This window comes from Alligator mississippiensis, chromosome 11, assembly GCF_030867095.1.
Source record: "Alligator mississippiensis isolate rAllMis1 chromosome 11, rAllMis1, whole genome shotgun sequence".
NCBI lineage: Eukaryota > Metazoa > Chordata > Crocodylia > Alligatoridae > Alligator > Alligator mississippiensis.
The window spans coordinates 51,041,257-51,058,846 of NC_081834.1; the positions used below are offsets into that span (position 1 = coordinate 51,041,257).

The 17,590-nt window shown below is 47.1% G+C and overlaps 1 protein-coding gene across 5 annotated transcripts in view; it reads left to right on the forward strand.

Moving 5' to 3' along the window:
- LOC102576097 (butyrophilin subfamily 1 member A1-like) overlaps positions 1–17,590 on the forward strand; it is a 75,157-nt gene that overhangs the window by 39,140 nt on the left and 18,427 nt on the right. For 2 of the 5 annotated variants that reach the window (XM_059715061.1, XM_059715063.1), the window contains exon 2: positions 16,463–16,583. The exons of 2 other annotated variants lie outside the window; for them this stretch is intronic. In XM_059715061.1, the coding sequence (XP_059571044.1) occupies positions 16,475–16,583 (109 nt within the window). In that variant the 5' untranslated portion in view covers positions 16,463–16,474. Of the gene's footprint in view, positions 1–14,403; positions 14,617–16,462; positions 16,584–17,590 lie in introns of those variants that run through there. One more of the 5 variants, XM_059715062.1, reaches the window with a different exon arrangement.

The window sequence follows — 17,590 nt, forward strand, 5'->3', positions numbered from 1 at the left end:
CTGAGTGTAGCATTGAGCAGTGGACTTTGGTCCTATAACATCTGCAGAGTGATTGTGACTGTGAGTGTGAGTGTGTGTGTGTTAGAGCTCTTTTGAATCTTATAATCAATAAACATGGCATCTTGACATATCTCCCTCATCAGGTCTTGCTCATCACTTGAGGCAACTGGTCATTTGTGCAACACAGAGGCAGCCACATGTGATGCCAGCCACATCACTCCTTTGTGCCTTACCTGCATTAGTCCAATGGGCAGCTAGGCTTGGATGAAATTTCCTTATTTAGCTGCCTACAGCAGAGTTCAAAATCATCTGGCCCCTTTGCGGCCATTGTGCAGGCACTATGACATTTCATAGATTCATAGATGTTAGGGTCGGAAGGGACCTCAATAGATCATCAAGTCCGACCCCCTGCATAAGCAGAAAAGAGTGCTGGGTTTAGATGACCCCAGCTAGATACTCATCTAACCTCCTCTTGAAGACCCTCAGGGTAGGGGAGAGCACCACCTCCCTTGGGAGCCCGTTCCAGACCTTGGCCACTCGAACTGTGAAGAAGTTCTTCCTAATGTCCAGTCTAAATCTGCTCTCTGCTAGCTTGTGGCCATTGTTTCTTGTAAGCCCCGGGGGCGCCTTGGTGAATAAATACTCACCAATTCCCTTCTGTGCCCCCATGATGAACTTATAGGCAGCCACAAGGTCGCCTCTCAACCTTCTCTTGCGGATGCTGAAAAGGTCCAGTTTCTCTAGTCTCTCCTCGTAGGGCTTGGTCTGCAGGCCCTTGACCATACGAGTTGCCCTTCGCTGTACCCTCTCCAGGTTATCCGCATCCTTCTTGAAGTGCGGTGCCCAGAATTGCACGCAGTACTCCAACTGCGGTCTGACCAGCGCCCTATAGAGGGGAAGTATCACCTCCCTGGACCTATTCGTCATGCATCTGCTGATGCACGATAAAGTGCCATTGGCTTTTTTGATGGCTTCGTCACACTGCCGGCTCATGTTCATCTTGGAGTCCACTAGGACTCCGAGATCCCTTTCCACCTCTGTGCCACCCAGCAGGTCATTCCCTAGGCTGTAGGTGTGCTGGACATTTTTCCTCCCTAGGTGCAGCACTTTGCATTTCTCCTTGTTGAACTGCATCCTGTTGTTTTCTGCCCACTTGTCCAACCTATCCAGGTCTGCCTGCAGCTGTTCCCTGCCCTCCGGCGTGTCCACTTCTCCCCATAGCTTTGTGTCATCTGCAAACTTGGACAGAGTACATTTGACTCCCTCGTCCAAGTCACTGATGAAGACATTAAAGAGTATCAGTCCAAGGACCGAGCCCTGTGGGACCCCACTGCCCACACCTTTCCAGGTCGAGACCGACCCATCTACCACGACTCTTTGGGTGCAACCCTCTAGCCAATTCGCCACCCACCAGACTGTGCAATCATCCACATCACAGCCTCTTAACTTGTTCACCAGTGTGGGGTGGGATACCGTATCGAAGGCCTTCCTGAAGTCTAAGTATACGACATCCACCCCTCCTCCTGTGTCCAGGCGTTTTGTAACCTGGTCATAGAAAGAGACTAGGTTGGTCAGGCACGATCTGTCTGCCACAAACCCGTGCTGGTTTCCCCTCAGCATAATTTGCCCTGCCGGGCTCTCACAAATGTGAGCCTTGATAATTTTTTCAAAGACTTTACCAAGGATGGAAGGATGGATTTGGCCCACGGGGTGGACTTTGATGGCAGCATCATAAATAGTTGTGGCTGTCACAGTGGTGGCAACTAATTCTGCCACCAGGTTCCTCAGTGTCATATTCCTGGGCCAGATGACAAGGCTCCTCCGTTTAGAACCACCTGGTCGGTGCTATATTTGAGAGCCCTGGCCTGCAGTATTAATTTGTGATTTGAATATTTGAGGTAATGACTTGGTGTCAACTGTGACTTTAACTTGGTGATACCATTGCTCTGTCATTAAAAAGTTTGGCGAAATGGTGGAGCTAATTTATTATAAGACACTAAGTGAGCATTTGCTTGCTTGTCCCTTGTTATAAAAGGCAAAGCTGGATTAAAAAATGTCTGGAAAAGGAACCCTCCTGCCTGGGAAGATGAGACTGCAGTGATGTCCCTGCCTAGCTCCAGCAGAGGGTTGGGCCGCAGGAGGCAAGAGAACGGGAAATGTCCCAGGTAAAACAGGGCTGCTGCGGGGTTGGTGGAGAGGAATGGCCCCTGCTTCCCCCAGGCCTGAACTGTCCCCTGACCCTCTTATTCACATTCTTCTCATGTAGAGACTTGACCATGTGTTTGATTCAGCTTGGACAGAACTTGTCCTGCTGGAGGACTGGGACAGTGTGAGCTGGAGAGAAGCACAGCAGAAGTTGAGCTGTGGGGGCTGGTCCTGAGGGATTCACCTTAGGGAGACGTCACTGGGAAGTACAAATGAAAGTGGGGGTGATGCAAATACTTCTGGGAAGATTCCTAAAGGCTCTATGAACAGTCCTGGATTATACTGCATCTCTTGACCTGAGAGAGGGCTTTAGGCTGTGGGTGAGGAAGAGTACATGCTGAGTTCATTGGTTTCCAACCAGCCTTGCACAGGAGGGAGAATCTGACTACTCCTTTCCTTGGGAAAGGGAACGCTGACCTGGCAAAGCCCTTCTTTAGTCCGAGCTGCGTGTCCGCTCTGGGCAGAGAAGGGATGAGGGGGCAGGGAGCAGAGCAGAGGGAATCCCAGTGCCACGTTGCAAGCTGTATTAAAGAGGGCTGCGGGGCCTGAACGGAGGGGAAGGATGGGCTGGAAGCAGTGGGGTGGAGGGCGCGGCTCAGCCTGTCTCCACTGTGCAAGAGCGGTGCAGCGCGGGGCTGCAAACATGAGCAGGTCTTTGCAGCGCTGTGCGGGGCAAGGGAGCAGAGAAGGGCTGAAGGACCCGGCAGCCTCAAAAGTGGTGGATCCCACCCCAAGGAAATGCCTCCTGGCATTAGGTGCTTGGACCAGGCAACAGAGACCTGTCCCACAAACTATTCTCCCCCCTTTCCTTCCCTTTGTCTGGGACAGGGCTGCTAAAACTCCTGCTGCCTGTGGGGTAGGGGGGCAGGATCACGGACCTTGGCTTTGCACCACAGCACTTCCCAGAGCGGAGCCAGGCAGGAAGTCAGCTCGGGCCTCATTCCCTCCCAAGGAGCGGAGCTGGAGGGGAGGTGCTTGTTGCCCAGGAGAAAAAGGAGGACTAGAGAGTAGGACGCAAAAGGACCCAGCTCTGTGGCCCATCCAGGGATCAAACCTGAGGGGCAGTTGGAGGGGAGATTTACTTGAGAAGCATCTATGAATGCAAGCCAGAATTTGGTTTGTTTTACTGGCTGCAACATCGCACTGGGTGACCCTGGCATCCTGGGAAGAGGTGGTAGAAGTGGAGACCCACCTGCCACTGCCACTATCCAAGATGGTCCGAGCTGCCAGGTGGGCTCCAGCCTCGGGCGAGGTGGGGCCGGTCGCTATTGCCGCTCCGGTTCCTGCCATGGTGCTCATTGTCACCAGGTCCTTCCGGTCCTTGGCGTGGTTATTTGTTGCATTGTCCTTTCAGCATCTTATTTCCATGGGCCTTTCTCTTCCACAGGTCCAAGGAGGCTCCAGGCCTTGAACGGGGAGGTAATGTCCTGGGGCAGAGCTGAGATGTGCCCCGCAGCAGAGATCAGCACACGCACAGAGCTCGGCCCCAGCTTTGTCCATGGCCCCGGGGGAAGGGTCTCTGCCCTAACCCTGCACACAAGGGGCAAGGCCCTGGGAGTGAAAGGAGTAGGGAGTAAAAGGAAGGCCCAGGGAGGAATAGGACCCCTGCTAAATGGGCAGAAACAATTGGACAAGGGAGTGAAGTGTACTCTGTCCAAGTTTGCAGATGACACAAAACTGTGGGGAGAAGTGGACACGCCGGATGGCAGGGAACAGCTGCAAGCAGACCTAGACAGGTTGGACATATGGGCAGAAAACAACAGAATGCAATTCAACAGGGAGAAATGCAAAGTGCTGCACCTAGGGAGGAAAAATGTCCAGCACACCTCCTGCCTAGGGAATGACCTGCTGGGTGGCACAGAAGCGGAAAGGGATCTTGGAGTCCTAGTGGACACCCTAGTTCTGAAGTAGTTTTTCCTCATGTTGAGCCTGAAATGAGTCTTTGTGGCCTCAGCAGGGGCTACCACTCCTGCAGTTTTCAGCCCACTGCGTCTTAACACACAGGGCCATCTATGTCACGAGTTTTGCCTGTCAGCTGCTTGGGGTACAGTTCCTCCCAAACCCTTGCACCTATCTCCTCGAAACTTGGCAGGCTTTGTGGCCTCACCAGTGACTACCACCCCTGCAGTTTTGACCCCACTGTGGCTTAATACCTACACATGACATGAGTTTTGCTTTCAAGAATTTGGGGTGCAGTTCCTCCTGAACCTCTGTATCTATCTTCTTGAAGCTTGGAATACATCATGCCATCAGAAGGGGATACGATTTCTGGAAGTTTCACCTAACTCTGACCAGAAATGACAAAGTTATAGCCTGTTTCATCCTTCCCCATTATATCCTATGGGCGAAACAATGAAACAGGGTCACAACGGCAAAATGTTTCGATGGAACGAGAACAGACGTTTCAACTCAAAACAGAAGTCAAAACGAAACACTTTTCTGTCAAAATGTTGAAACGCCGGTTGAAATGAAATGCTTCCATTTCACACAGCCCTAATCTGCGTGTAGTAGGTCAGTGGCTCATGTAGGTAGTATCTTTGCATGGGCTTCACATTTTTTAGCTTCATAATATAACAGCTGTGAGAGCGTGCCTGTGGCTTGCTTAATTGTGATGCAATGTGTCATGTATATTTTAGCAAACAATTACATTCATAGTTCAGAATTCATAATTAAAATGTTCAACCTTGTAATACATATATTTTAATATTTTGTTTCTTGCCTAACAAATAGTTCCTGATGGACAAAGAAGGATTCCTTAGCTAGAATGGAAAGGACTTCTTAATAAACATAGTTTTCTAGTGGTCCCAGACTCTCTTCTGGGCTATGCGATTACAGTGCTATTGCAAATATAATAGACATTACCAATTTGCACACTAGTGGATGTTTGGATAGGTCCACTTCTGGCAGGATAATGCTACAAGGAAAAATCAGGGTGTTTTGACTTCTGCCTTTGTCCCTTTCTCCTCAGACATCTGTACATGGAGTCCTTGTTTAGAGGTAGGCTGTGACTCCATGTATGACTTCCCCTCCCCTAACTTTGCTTAAAGGTATACATCTTCAACCCTGGATAAAACCTGTCAGTGCTGTCTTTGGACATTTTGACCCGAAGGCATGCAGGCCAGCAGACAGAGCCTGGGTCTGTCTCACTGCCACCACACAGCTGCTCAGACATGACTAGCCCTAGCCCAGCCTGGTTCCTCCAATGAGGATAGTAACAAGGTGTCAGGTGATCAGGGGGAGCCTATAAGCACCATAAACCCCTGGAAAGAGAGCAAGAAAACCCCTCCATCCTCTTTTTGGGACTTGTCCCACATCATGACTTGTATGTGTGCCCCTTGGACCTCTCTTTTACTCCAGCCCTGCTCCAGTCCAGCTCCTGCCTTCTTCCTGTTTGCTCCAGCCTGATCCCAGCCTCACCACACTCCTTGTCCTCATGCTGTTTGCACCCCTCGTTTCTGATCTACCTTTCTCCATTGCTGTGACACTGCCTTCATCCTTCTCCTGAAGACCCAAACTTCAGTTTATAACTGGTGTGACCTCAGCCTGCCTACAACCATTGGCTGAATGACCTCCTACAGCCTGGTTCATACTGACAAAAAGGGAAAGAGCTGGGACCCAACATCATCAGCATGTATTCCTTTCTCCCAGAACTATTTGCACTGTCTGTGGTTCAACATGTGGATATTGGATTAGCCTCACTGGTCATCTAAACACTCACCAATGACCTTCCTAGTTACTGGAAGAGTCACCCTCATAGCAAGAGACTGCCAGTGATGATATGGGATCCAAGCAGTTTACCCAGGAACATAGGACTAGAAGGGATTTCCTGGATCACTGTCCTGTGCAGTGCTATGGCAGGTATCCAGTCATATAATCCCTTCTATGGCCTGTTTGAGCTCTATTTTATGAGATATTAAGGGTTTTACACTAATTACTTCAAGTGGGAGGCTGTTCCACATTAAGTTCTCTGTTAGGAGGTCTCTCTTCATTTCCAGTCTATATTAACCGATGGCTAGCCAACACCCATTTTCTTTTTGGGCCAAGGTTGTTTTTAGCTTAAATTGCTTTTTTCCCTCTAAATTTTGCTGCTTCTTGTATTTAACAGTCACAGACATATTTCTTTTTAAGTCCTCATTTTGCTAAATTCAACACGTCCAAGTCTTTTCAACTGTTCTCATATGATCCTCATTCCCTGACCATTTTTGCAGCGCTTTTCTGTGTGCCTGCCAGTTTCAATCCATTCTTCTCGAACACGAGTGACCAAATTATACACAGTAGGGCTATGCAAAGCTTCGCGTGCTGATTCGATCCGGAGGAGATTCGGACCAATTTGGTGGCTGAATCTCCAAATCTGAACTGGCTCAGGACCAATAAAAAGATCTGAATCGATTCGAAACTCTCTGAATGTTTGGAAAAGATTCGGAGAGCTTGGATGATTCGAGCAGTCCCAACCCGCTGCAGCAGGGACCTGGAGCTGGTAAGTAGGGGGTGGGGGAGGGGGGGCTGGCTGAGTGGGGAGGGGAGCATGGGGGGGATCCCTGCCAGGCCCCAACCCCTGCCTGCTTCCCTACCTCCCCTTGCCCCTGTCCACTCCCCCAGCCACCCCATGGCTGCCCTGCCACCCTTGGCTCCCAGTGCTTAAAAAAACAAACAAAAAGCCCCACTCACCCTGCTGCCCCCCACTGCTTCACATTGTGTGGGGGGCTCTGCCATGAGCCCTCTGACCCCTGCCTGCCCCAGCTCCTGCCCTTTAAGGAAAAAAAAACCTGAACCCCCCCCTGAACTCACCAGCTCCTGCAGTGGGGGCTTCAGAGGGCTCATGGAAGAGCCCCCCATGTGGTGCAGGGCAGCGGGGAGCAACGGGGATCTCTTCCCACCAGGCAGAAAATGGTGAGACTGGGGGTTGGTTTTTTTTTTTCCTTAAGGGCCAGAGCTGGGGTGGGCAGGGAAGCCATGGGGGGGGGGCTGGTGGAGGGGGGCTCATGCACAGCCCCCCACTCAGCGTGAGGCAGTGTGGTGCAGCATGGATCACCACCCCCTTCCCCTCCGCCCAGCAGCACATGGTGAGTCGGGGTTGTTTTTTTTAAGTGCTGGGAGTTGGGCCAGGTGGGCAGCCATTGCCAGGCTGGGAGAGAGGGCAGGGGGTGGGCCTGCATGATTCAGAGAGTCGGCTGAATCGATTCAGGACAGTAATTCAAATCACCGAATTGAATCACTGTCCCCTGAATTGGCCAAATCCGAATCCGAAGTGAATACTAGCTGCTTTGCACAGGCCTAATACACGGTATTCTATATGAGTTCACCCACAAATACGTGTAATGGCAATAATGCTTCCCTTCCTGTCCTGAAAACACCTTGACAAATACATCCTAAAACTCTGTTTTCCTTTTTCACATCCTTATCCCTCTGAATATTCTTACATACCCTATATTACCAATATACACGCAAGTCCTCTACCTTATCAAGCATTTCCATGTTGTTCATAGCCAGTGTATACTGGACTTTTTTTTTAATGCATCTCCAAGAACATGACCCTTACATTTTGTGCAGATTAATGTTATGCCATTGCTATTACTTCAGTCCTCATGTTCCACCTTTTTCTGTATAATATCCTGGTTCTTTTCAGTTTTGACAACTTCTCATCAGATACTTTCATCAGCAAACTCCTAACTCTAATGGCAAAGTTATGATGAAAATATGAAATATGCCCTTTTCTGTCTTCATTATATCACATCCCCCTCTTTCCTTGTCCTCTTCTAATTTATATATCTGAAGAATACTTTGCCATTTATTTTCATGTCCTTTGCCATGTCTAATTCACACTGAGTTTCCCATTTCTCACCTTATCCCTATACTCTTGACTTCTGAGACAGAGCCTTCTTTGCTGATCAGTCCTTTGTAAAACTTCTTTGTAGAGTCTCTGTGTATTCCTCCTGTCCGGTAAAGGTTCTCACCCATTTACATCTAGAGCCATCCCGACAGATTCTCTCTGTAGCTTCACACAGAGATTCCTAACAGTCTTAGCACTTTTGCCTGGAAATCTTTTTTTTTTTAAGGGTTTTTTTTTGCCACTGTGCCTTTCTCAGCAGCCTCTGCCCCACCTCCAGAGCTAATGGAGGGGCTCCCACCTTTCCTCAGCTTGTCTTGCCACTTGTAAAGTGCTCGTGTCAATTTTTTTTGTCATCTCTTTGGAGGAGGGGTGGAGGGAGCCACCCACCAGGGGCTTCAGGAGGAGGCGGTGCCAGCAGAGCCTCCTGCTTTGTTTTAACTCAGCTCACCCGGTTCTGCCCTCCCGGCTCACACAACCGATCGGTGCTTGTGCAGTTGGGCAAAAGCATTATGGACAGACAGGTACACAGACAGACACACAAACTAAGCCTTTCATTATATTAGATTCTGTGAAGAGTACTCGTCCCTATTTTTTTTTCCTCGGTTGCATGGTGAGGAAGAGATGTCACCTGTCCAGGCAATGGAAGTGCATAATGAATCAATGACTAAAACTCTCTCTTTCCAAGGTTACCTGACCCTTTTTCTTATGCAGTCAGACTGTTGTATTGACTGTAGTTTTGGGCAGGCTTGATTTTTTGCTAAGATGAAAAAACTCAAAAACTTGTGGAGCCAAAGTTGTAGTTTTGGGAACATAACATTTTCCCTCCCTCCACTGGGAGCTGAAAGACTTCTAAGAGCAACAGTGTATGTGGGCCTAATAGACTAGAAAACCAAGGAAAGGAAAGTAGGCAAAAGGCTGGGAAGGGGACTGGTTCATGGATGGGTTGTTTCTCCTCTTCCACCCACAGTGTCTGGCGTGGAGGTCAGGCGCTTGCCTGGGACAGAAGTGGGTGGATCATGGAAAGCTGTGCTGGGCACCGGGGGCAGACACAGTCCCAGTCTACCTGCTGTCCCAGGTGGGAGGCCCAGTGTAGGCTTCTAAGGGGACCTGAATCCCGGCCAGCAGCAAGGTGCCCCAACTCTGCAGAGCTGCTTTGCACAGCCAGCAAACCCAACCTGAGAGAGCCACTAGCAAAGGCCCTGCCCATGCTGTGTTTCCCCCTTCCCTTACAGGGACTTGTAGGGGTGCCTTTCCATTGTGCTTTGATAGGAGCCCTTGCGCCTCCTGCCCGTTTTGTCAACTTAGCAGTCCCTGTCGGTGCGTGGTACTACCAGAACCATAGCTCCGGCTCCAGCGTCTGCGTCTTTTATTCCTGCTCTGCCCAAAATTCAAAGCCAACTGCCTGAGAACAGCAGTGGCATTTCTATCCAGGCATCACTGAGGGGGTTGGTTGACTTCAAGGCTCATCATTATCTACCTGGTTCCTGCTAATGTCTCTTCAGTCCATACAGACGCTCTCTCTGTGTTAATAGTGTTGTTGTTTCACTATTCAAACTAGCATCTCTTCTGCCATTTTGCTGTCTGTCAACAACTCCTGGTACTTTCTTTCTTCTATTTCATAGTCTTGTAGACTGCTTTTTGCTCTAGCTTGCTAGGTGTGATAATATTTCATGTGTAGAAATGACTGACAGTAAACTAGTGGAGGCACAGTGAAGATGCTCAAGAATACAAAAAAATGTGAATAAGAAATGTACGTTTAAATATAATGATTACAGGATGAATGAAACAATATCTTTTGACTATTTGGACCACTTTTGCCTAGTTTCACGTCTTTTAAAATCAATATATAATCTAGCAAATTAGTGCACATTCCAATAAAGTTATATTTGTTTCTGCTTTGATCTTAAATTGAATGGGGGGACTACTGCTACTGCTGGCCCAGTGAGCGGCCCTTGCAAAGCCAGCAGGCCAAGGCACATAAGGAATCCCACCCCAGCCCTGGAACAAAATGTAGGCAGAGCAAGGGCTCCCAAGGGGACACTTGCATGTCTATACACAAATGCCAGGAGCCTGGGGAATAAACAGGAGGAACTTGTTTTCCTGCTAAATGCAAATAACTATGATGTCACTGAGATAACGGAGACCTGGAGGGACTCCACCTGTGACGGGACCACGCGTATAGATGTCTATACCCTGTACAGGAGGGATCAAGTGGACAAAGGGGCGGGGGCATAGCTCTCTATGTCAAGGAAAGCTACACGTCCCTGCAAGCTGATGTTGATGACCAGGGTGGATGACTTGAGACCCTCTGGGTTAAAATCCATGGGGAACATGGCACAGAGGATACTATGGTGGGGGTCTGCTACAGACCCCCTACCCAGGGTCAAGACCTTGACCAGGAGTTCACCAGGGAATAGTTTGAAGCCACACGCTCCCAGTGTATGGTTGTCGTGGGAGACTTTAACTACCCAGACATCTCGTGGGAGGAGCGCTCAGCCAAATCCGAGTGGTTGCAAAGCTTTCTCTCGTGTGGATGACCTCTATCTGATGCAGGAAGTCTACGGTCACAAACTCCATCGCGACCGATTCAGGCTGGACATAAGAAAGAACTTCTTCACTGCCCGAGCCCCCAAGGTTTGGAATAGACTGCAGCCAGAGGCGGTTCAAGCACCCACTTCGAACGCCTTCAAGACACATTTGGATGTTTATGTTCTGGGATCTTATGATCCCTGCTGAATTCCTGCCCCTGGGGCAGGGGGCTGGACTTGATGATCCTCTGGGGTCCCTTCCAGCCCAAATGTCTATGAAAAAACAAATGTCTATGAAAAATAACTAATATAGCTCTAGGCCCCTAAAGTTTTAGTAAAATACCTAGTTTCCCTTTAAATAGATCAAAATATGTGTCATGCTCTATGCAATGATGCACCACACCACCTACACCTACTTTTCCAAATCCTAGATCTGGCTATGAATATGGCTATACCACGCCCTATGTCCCAGCTGGTGCATAGGGTTATGAGTAAGATATACCATGGATCCAAAAAGAAGCACATTTCTTGAATCCTTGTTCAAAATCATGTTCATGGCCTGGTCTTACTACCATATAATACATGGAGATATTGACAATTGGTACTATAGCAGCAGACACCAATCTTCACTGATTATTTTACCATAAAATTTCATAAGAGGGAAAGGAAAAGTTATTATCAAGAACTATATGGGCAATAGAAGTTCTGGTAAGTACCAAGACTTCTGTGAAATGTATGGCCTCTGACACACAAATGCTCACAGGATGTCCAGCAATTTCTTGAGGATTTATTTATTCAGGCCGAAGTCTTAGAATTTATTTAATCACAATCATAATATTTTTCACAGCACTAAACACTCTCAATATATTTCTTTGAATGAACTTTTAGGTTTGATTCTGTGATTCATTTCAGGGCTGGGCAGAACTGTGCCAGCTGTGGAGGAAGGTAAAAGTATCACCTTGAGGAAGAACATCTTTCTCTGCTTTGCTGAGTGTGGCAGGAAGTCAGTGTTCAGGGCAAAGCTCAGCCACTCCCTGCTCTTTACAGGCCATTGTGAGATGGGACAAGATTTCATCTCAGCCTCAGCCATGGCGCAAGAGGGGTTCCAGCTCCTCTTCCTGCCCCACCTCAGCGTGCCTGGGCACTGCCTCCCGCTGGGTTTCTGAGCCCCCCCATCCCAGTCTGCCAGTCTGGCTACACTGGCAGCGCAGCATCCCCACAATTAACACAGGTTAAGACCATTTCGTTCTTAGTCCAGCAGCAACCTCTAGTAGCTCGTGTTCACATCTCCCTCACTGCCTCTGAATCGAGTGAGAAAAGCAAGAACCATGTTTCATATGTAACCCAGGCGGTACTCCAAAAGGTACCCCCTCTCCAGTTGAAGGGATCAAAGCAGGTGCACAAGCGCTGTGGGAGGTGCAGGGACTCTCCTCCCCATATAGAGCAGAGCCAGACCACCACTGGGGACTTAACCATATACCTTTTAACGGGGGAACAATATTGGGAACATAACAGGCTTAATCAGGGGGTATAGTGGACACTACAATGCCCCAAGGGGCAGGGTTCAACAAAGGTTAGACACTTACAATCATTGACAAAAGATGGGGTTAACAAAATATAAAACACAAACAGCAGAGCAAACAATACTGGTTGGGGAAATATAAAAAGGCATAAAATACAAAATGTCAAAGAAATATAGGGCCTAGGTACCTGGAAAGGGAGAAAGGACAATGACCCCTTTGCACTGCAAGAAGGATTTTTCCTTGCTAGCTCACTTGCCCCAAGTCAGCAAAGCTGGGACCTGAATCTCCCACATGGTTGGCTGTAACACTGCTACACAGCCACCAGTGACAGTACTACTGCAAGCTGCTAGGGGTCTTGACCTTCCTGGAGCCCTGGCCTCACGTGGAGCTGCCTGGTCTCTGATCGGAGGAGCTGGAAGCAGAGCTGGGACCCCTCAGGTCACTGCTCAGATCCTCCTGCTGGCCACAGCCTCTCGCAGGGGATCCTGGAGCCCAGCAGGACACCTCTCCTGCCGGCCACACACCGCACTGCTGAGGGGCCCACTGCTGCCTGCAGGTCCTGCTCCTTCAGGCTCTTCTGGGGCAACTGCTTCCGCCCCGCTGGCTCAGCTCTTGCCAGCTCTTTGAAGCCCCTTCCTCGTGGTCCCTTGCTGGTCTCTCCTGAGTCAGCCGTGCTGCCCCTTTTATCCCCCTCCAGGTGACCCAAGGGGCCAATCAGGGGACACGGAGGGTGCGTCTCTGGGGCATGATTGGTGAGGAAAGGGAATCCCAAGTCCTCCAATCATCTTTTGCCCTTTCAAAACCCCTGGGCTAGGTCACTGCCAGCCAGCCCATCACACATATGAGACAGACCAAACAGGATGCTGTGTATGCCTTTAAGTCCTTCAGGTCCTTAAGTGCCTCTTCAAAAATCGCCCACTAAATATTCAGGATCTATAAATGGTGACAAATTAGGATTAGGATTAAATAAAAAAGACAGAGATATAAAGGTTTTTCTAATTATAACCTGCGGCTGGAAGAGAGAAAAATGAAATTCACAGGGTAATAAGAAACTACAGAAAGACTACATTGGAAATGTAGGTCCTTCTGCATTGCAAGGGACCCCCCACTGCTCCCTGCGAAGATGTAGTACTGATTTTCACTTCCACATGATGACTTTGAGGGGCTAACTGCAGCTTTTATCAGCATATCACACCCCAAAATTTCTAGTCCTATGCCTAGCTCTGCTGGGGGAGGAAACTGCAAGAGAACACAAAGAAAAACCAGCCGAACAGCAAGAGAGCCTGAACTGCAACTAGCACCAACCATGCTGCTTGGTCAGGACAAATTGCTACAAAAGCAACAGCATGGACTAGGCCCAAAACATGCCCAGCCCAAGCCAGGCTCAAAATGTTCCAGGGCTCAAGCCAGGCCCAAACGTACAGCAAACGTACAGCCGGGCTCAGCGGCACAGCTATGCTGAGACACAACAGCTGTAAAACTATAAAATGGGGACCCTGGGCTGTCCTGCACCAGGGCCTGAACTACAGCTAGCACCCAACCACACCACTTAGTTGGGGCATGAAATGCAAAAGGGACAAAAGGAGACCCAGGCTTATTTCACTGGGCCTGGACTGGGCAGCAAAAAGCCAGCCAGACCTGTACTGCACTGAGACCTGGATAAACAACAAGCTACAGTTGACTTTGCCTCCACAGCAGCATCCTCTCCACCCCCTTCACCATGGCTATCGATCTGCAGTGGGGCCCCCTAACGCCTCCCTCACCCAAGTCCCCCAGCCATCAGTATGCATAGTGCCTCTGCCAGAGTCTTCAAATGAGCTCTGAACTCTCCTCAAATGCCACTTCAGTCTCCTTCCCCTGCTCAATCTGCTCTGCCTCCTGCCCTGCACTCTCATGTTCAATTTGCCTCTGTGCTTTCTACCGTCTACCTACCCTGTGGTCCCTGCCTGATCAGCTGCTCTGCTTCCTCCTCTCTGTCCCATCTGCCGCTGTGCTGCCCGTCCCCTCTGATCTACTGGATGCCACACGGAAGCTGCCGCTTGTGGCGCAAGTTACGGGTTGGCCACCCCAAACTTCACCAGTGCCTTGAAGAGAGCTACATGCTGCCCTGTAGGATTAAATCCCCCAGGCTCTGATTACTCGCTTGGAAGCTGTCATTTTGATCATTATAAGACATCAAATGCAATGTCTATTGTTTTGGAGATTCACTATCATTTAGAAATGAAGAACTTGGCTCTTTCCTTTAAGAGAAGGCTCATATGATGGCAGTTGAAATTACTGCATATTTGCCATGACTTAACTTTAACTTTCCAACTTGACAAATGCTGCAAGAGGAAAGCACATTTATCAGTCTAGAGCAGAAAGGGCGTTGTTTTTAATGAGGCTGGGAATACTGCGATAAGATGCTTTGAAGCCAGAATCAACTGAAATAGTTTATTATTCAAAAAACTTTCTTGACAAGACAGTGGATGGCATTTGAAGGGTCTGACATGCGCTCAGGATTGTAAAGCGTCTCAGAAGTTTTGATCAGGTAGGTGAAGTTTGAGTGAATTGGATTCAGAATATGCTTCAAATCATATTTATCATATTTATAGAAATATTGAATTACTGATTCATTTGTTATTGTGCCTCATTAAAAACCAATGGCCCTGCTTCTAATCTCAAAGGGAGAGATGTAGCAATAATTTCTTCCTGCTCCAATGCAGTAGCTGCCATCTGCATTGTCTGTTTTTTGTTCCCCCTTGAAAGTATCAAAAGAAAAAAAAAATCTAAAACTAATCAAAAAAGACAAATGAACCGTATACTCATTCTGAAATCAGCGGGGTTAACCATGTATTTAAGTACTGCTGAGTACAGAGAGACAGCAGAGTCTCCAGACAGATCACTAGCTTGCATTGACAAGCAACTGGCAACACAGCAGTGGGCAGGCAGCTAGCAGGAGTAGGGGATAGTATGAGAAAGTCTGAGTTTGGTGGGGGAAAAAAAAGAAAGAAAGGAGTTATTTTTTAATGGCAGGTATTAAACATGATGGATCTTCATTCATTTGAAATTCTTGTGCATTTTTCATGAAACAGTTGAATATATTTTAGTATCATCAGTCACACGCGAATAAAAAATATATATATTTTAATTTCTGTCGTATTTTTATCCGTTTTTTTTTTCTGTAAGAAATGATGGAGGAAAATCAAACAAAATAGATAGATCTCTGTCACTGTAAACATCTCATTGTAAAACTATTTGAAACAAGAACTTCCTTTACACCCTTTACTTGTAAGACTGAGGTCAATAAAAATAGGCTGGGATCCAAATCTGAACCTGGATAAGCTCCGCTCCCTGCATATTCAGCACCATGTATGTATTTGTTGTGGCAAAAACAATGAGGTAGAGAACAGAAAGGAAAATCACGGTTTTGTCATGAGAAAAGTTGAGAAAATGTTGGCGGGGAGGGTTGGAAAGGGTTAAGATAGCAGCTACAAGGATGATGCACTCTGGAAAGAATACCTTACCATGAAGGAAATAAGGAGCTATGCCAATTCGGATACTGCAGAAGAAGGTAAAAACTGGTGAAAAGAAAGGGGTTTTTTTTGGTAATTGAAGGTCCTTTGATGTCACAGACAAAGGCAAAATAAAATCCAGTGCGTGGAAGACTAAATCGGACATTCACAACTGAAGTGCAGATATACCAGTAATGGTAAACCACAACTGGAAAACCTGCTATTAGATATGTTGCATTCTCCGTCACCTGATATTTTAAGATAGAAAAAAGGAAGACAGAAGAACTGGGATTATTTAGCCTTGAGAAGAGTAGGCTGAAGGGGATTGGTAATAGTCTTTAACTACCTAAAGACTGGTAAGAAAGAGGATGACAATAGATTTTATTCTCTATGTCTGCACGAGCAGAGCAAGTAATGGTCTTAAATTACTGCATGTAAATTTTGTCTGTAATCAGTGATTTTGGGTGAGGAATCTTATGTTACTGTCTTCCTCAAAGGAAATTTTCATAGCAGCATGCAGCAATAGACCCCTAGATCTACATACAGATCTAATTTAGTGCAGAATGTAATGCAGACTCATCACACCCTGAACTCAGCCTCCCTGTCTCTATTTGATCTGATTTCTAATTCAGGGAAAGGGAGAGGGGAGTCACCATTGATTAATGGGATCCCAGTCTCAGTACTTGCTCTAATATCGTGGGCTTAACCAGCATTGATTTATTCCCCCCACCTTCTTATAGTTTGTACTATGTGATGGTTCCAGTCATCTAACTCCAGTTCCCAGTTGTGATAATCATCAGTGTGCTGGCTCACTCCACTGTGAAAATCAATAAGTTGTGTTCACCACATTTATCTTTTTCTCTCTGCTACTCGTGCTTTCAGATTCAAGATACAATGGAGAAGAAGGTAACTTCCTCCTTGTGTCTTAGCTCCAGGGCCAGCACCTCTGTCACTGGTTTGATCATTGTCTGCACTTGTTTTTGCATTAGGAAATTGGAATCAGGTAGGCATATCTATTTCTGCTGCTTACAAGTTTTTATTCAGTTTTTGAATTATTGTAAAAACTCCAGTCTTTTAGACAAAACACAACAAAAAATAGTCACAAGTTTCAGACTCAATGATTATCAATATATACTTTTTTCTTTTCTTTTTTGTTTTCTTTTGAGAAATATGCCTCCACTCATGCACTGGTCGAATCTCTCTTTCTTTTTATCTGATCATGTGGTTGTTGTTGTCACAACTTCCAGGGGCTCTTATTCCAGCCCCACTGATGATTCATTCAGCAGTGAGTAAAGGAAACCTTATAGCCTTTATTCACTGCCAGTTAGCCAGGTAGGCCAAACGACAAAGGATGTAAATCCTAGAGTACTAAAATCTAAATGCCTATGTATACATTCATTCTTCTTTGAACCATATAATAACTGGATAACATATGTATTAATACAGTTAGGTATTACTCTCTTTTTTTGGCATCCGTTTTGTACATCCTTAGCTCTCTTGTCAGCTTCCAAGTCACACCCAGGAAACTATACTTTAACTGAGATGATACTGAATAGAGAGTACATACAACCAATTCTTAACACTGAAGACTTCGACACTTCCTAATCCTCCCAAAGGTGTTCACTATGTTCTCGTACTCCCTGGGAACAGAATGGGTATGATAGTCAAGAAATCCATCCCAAAAGCCAACAGTTGCCTTTATAGTATGTGAACTTCCAGTTTCAGTCCTTATTCCATCTGTATGCAGTTGACCTCTCAGAAAGACAACTGAAGGATAGGCTTGATATGAAAACAGTTTTTTTTTTAATTCCTATGTATTCACATTCACTGTCATCACAAGCTGGAATGAAATGTCATGACATGTGGTATTTTGAATGGTTCTAAAATGCTCCATGAAAAATGTTAACTTGGTGTGTTGCCTATACTTAGGACATCCCACCCCCTTTACAGATCCAATGTGTTATACAATTTACGGGTGGAGTTGTCAAGTACATGTATCCCTAAGGTTAC